The sequence below is a fragment of the Cornus florida genome, unplaced genomic scaffold (genome assembly GCF_030987335.1).
Source record: "Cornus florida cultivar Cherokee Brave unplaced genomic scaffold, ASM3098733v1 CherokeeBrave_3.0.0_Hap2_Chr09, whole genome shotgun sequence".
NCBI lineage: Eukaryota > Viridiplantae > Streptophyta > Magnoliopsida > Cornales > Cornaceae > Cornus > Cornus florida.
This window is the reverse complement of record NW_026775579.1, coordinates 60,102,123-60,109,372: the sequence shown is the minus strand read 5'-3', so window position 1 is coordinate 60,109,372 and position 7,250 is coordinate 60,102,123. Positions and strand designations below refer to the sequence as shown.

The window sequence follows — 7,250 nt, the reverse complement described above, 5'->3', positions numbered from 1 at the left end:
CAATTGTGTGTTTGCCTCTAAAGTGCCCAAAGCATTTAAAACTTTTTCTTCAAAGGCGGGACTTCTAGTATTTCCTTGGGAATAAGATTGGTTGGGAAAATGAGAATTAGCAAATTGATTCCCTTGTGATTGATAAGGTCTATAACCTTAGGATCCTTGGTTTTGAAATGGAGGTGGAATGTACTTCCCTTGAAAACCGCCTTGGGAAGGATTTGAGCCCTCTCCTTGGTTTTTCCAATAGAAATTCGGATGATTCCTCCAACTTGGATTATGATGAGTACCATAAGGATTGTTCCCTTGGTTCACAAAAGCTACATTGACTTGTTCATTAGGTTCATTTTGCACTTGTCCATGAGGACAATGAGAAGTAGAATGAAGAACACTAGAACAAGTCATACATGTTTCATTTGATGCACGATGAGAATGGTTAGGGAAGGAAGATACTTGGTTCGCCGAGTTTTGGTTAATTAAGAATTGATCAAACCTTTGAGATAAGGACTTCATTTCGGCGGCTATTTCATTTGAGTGGTCAACTTGATGTAAGCCAACACTCTTCCTACCTTGTGAATTTCTACCATTCTTGGATGATAATGTTCTATGCAAAGAATTTTCACTCATGCTCTCATAAAGACGCCACACGTCATCCTCATGCCTATCAATGTATGAGCCACCCATGGAAGCATCAACCATGCCTTTGTAATTGTCCGATAAGCTCTCAAAGAAATATTGAACTAATTGCCATTTGGGCATGTCATGATGTGAACACTTCTTAAGCAATTCATTAAAGTGTTCCCATGCCTCATGAAACGTTTCTCCATCCCCATGTGAAAATTCTCGAATTGAGGTTCTCATAGCATTGGTCTTAGAAACCGGATAGTATTTCTTTAAGAACTCTTGTTGCATTTCTGCCCAAGAAGTGATTGAAAAAGGCCTAAGATTGTTAAACCAATACTTTGTCTTATCTTTTAAGGTGAATGGAAAAAGTTTGAGTCTTAAAACCTCTTTCGGCATGTCCGTATATTTTACAGTGGAACATATTTTTAGAAACTCATCCAAATGCTTGTAAGGTTCTTCACTTGGAAATCCATGATAGTTAGGAAGCATTTGAATGGTTTGTGGCTTAATTTCATAGTGATGTGCTCTAAATGGTGGCAATTGAATGCATGTGGGTGCATTATATTCATTAGGCACATAGTGATTTCTTAAAGCAAGTGGAGGATTAGCAATTTGAGGTGCAACATGGGCACCTTGATTTTGATTTCCTTGAATGATGAGAGGTTGTGGAGCATACATTGGCCTTAGCATTCCAAATGGAACTTGGCCTTGTTGTTGTTGTGGTTGGTGAATGAATGGCCTAGGGATGCCTAATGGTGCTTGAATGTTCTCATGATGCACATTTGGATGAAGGATACCTTGTTGGTTTATGTGACCAAGGTCCTTTACATTCTCTTCATTATGGCCTTCCATTGATGTAATGGATCGGGTAGAACTATAATTTCCTCTTCCCCTAGGATTTCTAACTACGGATTCAAGATGCAAATCAAGAGGGACAAGAGTTGGTCTTAGTGATCTACGACCATACATGCACAATGTAAAAACACATAAACACAATGAATGAACAAACACTTCAACTTCACAACAATTTAATGAATCTTCCTCCACAAACACTTAACCCATACTCCTATGCTTTAACAACAATGATGCAAAGAACAATTAAAAGCAAGCCTCCACACGGACCGACGATTTAGCTAAGGGATTGAGTAAGAAAAAGCTCACAAAGGTCCTTTAGCACTTCAATTCCAAATTTATAGCCTAGCTTAGTAAATTTTTTTTTTTTAAATTTTTAGCATTTTTCCTTGCTTGCTTAGCTCCTTTGCTTTGATGCTCCTTTGCTTGCCTCCTAACTCAATACTCCTTGTCAAAGATGAACAAACACAATAAGTAATCAAAAGAAAAATAAAAACAAAGTAAAGACACGATCAAAAGAGTACAAATTCCTAATGAATTCCACAAATACGAATTTGCCTAATCCCCGGCAACGGCGCCAAAATTTGACGAGGCCACTTGATATACGCTCAAATAATGTAGTGAATGTGCGGTTCAAGAAAAGCCTTTTGGGTAAAATTTAAATTTATAAAAACCACTACCAACACTACTACTAAAGTAGCAAAAGTGAGTAGGGATCGTCCCAAGGGATTGGAGTCGTACTAGCTTGTGGAATCACAATTAGGGTTAGTAGGTCGAGTGATCAAACAAATGGTTGGTTGGTTGATGAAACTAGAGAGTAAATTAAACTAAATAATTGAATGCAATAAAGAGTAAGTAAGAGAGAGAGAGATCTTGGGGTTTAGAGGTCACCACCAAGTAATGCTTTTCTACACCCTTAACTAGTGACTAATGAGGGAAATGTGTGTTACAATATTGATGTGTATGTGTGTTTGGTTGATTCAATTAGCAATTGTAACCAATTAAGCATACATTATCTAATTAACATATGAAAAGCACAATATATCTAGCAATTAAGTATATATTGTCTAAATAGCATGTGAAAAGCACAATATATCTAGCAAGTCATTAATCCTTTTATTAAGCTTACAAACCAAATACACCACAAGGTTAGAGACATATGCTACTTGCATTCAAAAGTATGGAACATCAAACAACAAGCATGGATTATCATCCCATCTAACAACTATGCTACCACTACACTACAATTAAGCTAATGACATGAAATTAAACTAATTAAGCTAAGGAAGAGGCACAATCCATCAAGAAATGAGCATGGACCATCTAGAAAATCACAAGAGCATTCTTTTAAGCACAATGTTTTGACAATCTCTAGATCTAAGGCACTAATACACATAAACATCCATCAATAACACAAGAAATAGAGACAAACACATGAAAATCTATTCTAGCATACATAGACATATGGATAGAATGAAATGATCAATTGGAAGCATTAAACCATATAAGTCATTGAATAAACAAGATCTATATAAATAAAAGTGCCAAAACATGTATTACCACACTAATCCCTCACTAATACATAAAATCAAGATGTAAAAAGCATGTTTGGGGCTAACTCTAGCCCCAAGAGGATGTCTAGCCACTCATGGTAGTGCTTCTCCAACCCTCAAGGGCTAACTCCATAGTAGAGATTTGCTCATTGGTTGATGAAGAGTCTCCAATGGTGTCTCTAGCCTCCTCCTCCTCTAAGCTTGCTCTCCAAGAGTTCTATAAGGTATGAGATGATATGATATGATATGTGATTTTTTTTTATGTAAAAAGCAATCCTTATCCTTATATAGGTAGGTCAAATGACACCCAAAAATGAGCTGGGTTCATGCACAAAATATTCCCCAATGATTGGATAAGGACAACTTTCAATGAACTGGGAATTTAACTTTTTCGCATTGGAGGAAGTTCGATCGATCGAACCTTGGACTTGGATCGATCGAACATAGCTAAGATCTATCGAACTTAGGCTGAATCGATCCTCACTGATAGCGCTTTTTGGATAAAGACAAATCTGAGATATTTTGAAGATATTTTTGGGAAAAGGACAAAAGTGATTGGTAGGGTGGTACAACTGAATAAGATCAATCATTTGGATAAGGACAAAGTAGTTCGATCGATCGAAGAATAATGTTGGATTGATCGAACTTTTGGGATCTCTGAAAATATCATTATGGCTCTGATCCATCTTGAAGTGCTGAGATCGATCATGTTGGATCGATCGAACTTTAATCTAAGATCGATCGAAGATGTTGATTTCCACCTTTTTCTTCCTTTTGCTTCCGCTTGACTCCTTTCTTTAATTTATCCCAGAATTGCTTCATTTCTGCTTTTATTTGGCTGAGTTAGCTTATTTTCGGGATAAGTGCCTGAAAATGGAAATAATACGAAATCAATCTAAAACGGTAAAGTAAAATAGATAAAGGTACTAGAATGCCTAAGCTTAAGAGGTTTAAATACGCATTTTTTAGCGCTCATCACTTACCAATGAGGAATGGTCTATTGCTTTTCCTATGTCTGACTGTAAGTTCCTCTCCCTGGTATTTCAAACCATAGTCACATCCTTATTAGGATAGGGTCTCCTCAATAGCCACTGAAAGTTCCATTCAGGTATTTTAATACCTGGGCTCACAATTCTCAGTTTCGCACTACTGTGGAGGAGGTTTGGATTACTCATTTTGAAGGTTCAACCATGTATCAGATTGTTCAGAAGTTAAAGGCTCTTAAAGGGCTGCTTAAGCAAAGGTGTAGGGTGGAAATCTCACATGTCTCTGAGTTGGTCAATCAAGCTAAGAAATCACTAACCAATTGTCAGGAGCAGCTGGACTCTAAACCTATGGATGAGCATCTTAAGATGGTGAAAAAGGAACTCATGGAGAATCACACTTCGCTAGCTCTCTCTAAGGAACACTTTATCAGCCAAAAATACAGGGTCAGATGCTTGAAAGCTGGGGATAGCAACACCTCCTATTTTTTCAAAATCTTTAACTCAAAAATTAATAGAAGGAAGATCACTTGCTTAACTGCTCGTGATGGAACCTCCATTGACCAGGTATCCCTTATCAATGCTGAGATTGTAGCTCAATTTAAGGATTTATTGGGCTCCTCACCTCTCTCTTACCCGGGGATTGCACACCTACAACCTTTCATTACAAAATCACATCCCCAGTAATCTTTACATGATCTTGTTTCCATTTCTACTGATGCTGAAATTCAATCTTGTTTCCTAACTCTCAATAAAGATAAATCCCCAGGGCCAAATGGGTTTAATGGTCACTTCTTCCAAAAGGCTTGGCCTATTGTGGGAAATAGCATTGTTGCAGGCATCAAATCATTCTTCCTTAGTAGGAATCTCCTTAAAGAGATTAACAATTCTTATATAGCCTTGGTTCCTAAAGTACCTAATCCATCATCGCTTAATGATTTTTGCCCTATTTCTTGCTGCAACACTATATACAAATTCCTTGCTAAACTGATTGCTAACAGGCTCAAGAAATTTTTACCTTTTATCATTGATCCATGTCAAAATGCATTTGTAAAAGATAGGCATATTGTGGATAGCGTACTACTTACTCAGGGATTGTTTCATGGCTATCACAGACACCTTGCCCCTCCCCGATGTGCTATCAAAGTTGACTTAATGAAGGCTTTTAATTCTGTTGGCTGGGACTTCCTAATTAATGCACTCACCCTATTTGGCTTTCCATGTACATTTGTGAAATGGGTGAAAGCTTGTATAACCTCCCCATCTTTTACTATATCTATTAATGGTGAATTCCATGGGTATTTTCCAAGAGTGAAGGGGTTGAGGCAAGGGGATCCCATCTCACCCCTACTATTTGTGGTTGCTATGGAAGTGTTTACGTCTACCACAAAAAAAATTCATTGCTGACAACCACTCCTTTAAGTTTTACTCAAGATGCAGGAACTTGGTTATCTCTCATCTTATCTTCGCTGATGATCTCCTCTTATTCTCTTATAGGTACCTAACCTCAATTGGTACTCTTAAGTAGGCTCTTGATCATTTTTCTAAGCTCTCTGGACTATGTATCAACCATTCGAAGAGTAGCTTATTTGTGTCTGGGGTCAACAATGCACTCACCAATGAAATTAAGACACTACTAGGATTTTCATGTGGAGATTTGCCTATGAATTACCTTAGTGTTCCCCTAATTTCATCATCAATTGGGGCAGCTGATTGCAGACCATTAGTGGAGAAGGTTACTAGAAGAATCACTCATTGGTCGTCTTCCTTTCTTTCCTATGCAGGCAAAATACAATTAATCCAATTGGTGCTCTACAGCATGGTTATCTACTGGCTAAGCATCTTCATTCTGCCTAAGTCAGTCATTTCCGAGATTAATGGGCTTATAAGGAATTTTCTATGGAAGGGGAACGAGCTCTCTTACACTGGTGCAAAAATTGTTTGGCACGCTATATGCCAACCCAAAAACTGTGGGGGCCTGGGGTTTCGAAATCTAGAGATCTCTAACACTGCTGCTGGCCTGGCTCAATGGGTGAGGACACAACTTATACGTGGAAGATTTATTTGGACAATGAATCCTCCTCAAGCATGTTCAAACAACTTGAAGAAACTCTTGCAGCTTAGAGGTATTGTTCGCTCAATGATAAGGATGAAGGTAGGTGATGGTAACAGAACCTTTTTCTGGGAGGATAACTGGCTTCCTGATGGTCCACTTACCTATCAAGCCAACCCTAATCTAATTCAGAACATGCTTATTTTGCCAAGACAACACCTATCCTTACTAAGGGGAAATGATGAGAGTTGGAATTTCCCACCTCCTCTTACCTTTCACTTCCCGGGTCTCCTTCAGATTAATAATCCCTTGTCAGCATCTGACACCAGCATATGGATTCCCTCACCTTAGGGTGACTTCTCCCTCAAGCACACTATAGGCTGGCTTGCGCCCCACCATCAAATAAAGCACTGGTAGCATCTTGTTTGGAATCCGTTTTCCATTCCTCGCTACAAATTTACTCTGTGGCTAGCTATACAGAACTGCCTTTCAACATATGACAGAATATGTATGCAACCCTTCACTGGGTTTAGATTATGCCTACTCTGCCAATCTGCTGATGAATCTCATGACCACATCTTTTTTTTCTGCACCTTCACCAACCCAATTTGGAGATTCCTACAATCCAAGTGTCGATTGCATGTTGTGCCCAATTCTTGGGTCGACTTCATCAATTGGGTTTCTCATCAATGGAGAGGGCGGAATCTGGAAAACTTGATCAACAAGCTTGTGCTCTCCACCACTGTCAATCAGATCTGGATGGAGCGCAATGAACGGGCCTTCACAAACCAAAGAAAATCGCAAAATAGGGTGTTAAATCGATCTATGGAATTGGTGAAATGGAGATTACTATCTATAAGTGTGAAAGACTCACCTTCTGCGAGGAGAATCGTGCTTGATTGGGACCTTCCTCAGTCCTTCATCAAACCACCGCCGGAGCTGGATTGATCACTGGAGGCTCTGCCTCATTGGATGTTAGCTGTTTTAGACATAGCTATTCTAGGGGTTTTAGAATATTAGTGTCTTTATTCAATTGTTGAATGGGCCTCTTTGGCTTGTCTGTTTGGTGGCTGTCTTGGGCCTCTATTCTTTGTACCTTGTAATTTTATCATTTCAATACAATCACTTACCTTCCGAAAAATATAAAAAAATAAAAAAATAAAAAATAAAAAAAAACTACCCACCTAAGTAACA

General features: G+C 38.5%; 1 protein-coding gene across 1 annotated transcript; it reads left to right on the top strand.

The window, feature by feature from the left end:
- Nucleotides 1–6,566: 6,566 nt before the first annotated feature.
- Nucleotides 6,567–7,004, top strand: LOC132272680 (uncharacterized). The gene has a single exon (XM_059773781.1). It carries the CDS (start codon nucleotides 6,567–6,569, stop codon nucleotides 7,002–7,004), a length of 438 nt encoding a protein of 145 aa, XP_059629764.1.
- Nucleotides 7,005–7,250: the final 246 nt, after the last annotated feature.

Excerpts from the sequence above, each read along its gene's own strand:
- LOC132272680 (XM_059773781.1), top strand. The coding sequence starts at position 6,567 with ATGCAACCCTTCACTGGGTTTAGATTATGCCTACTCTGCCAATCTGCT.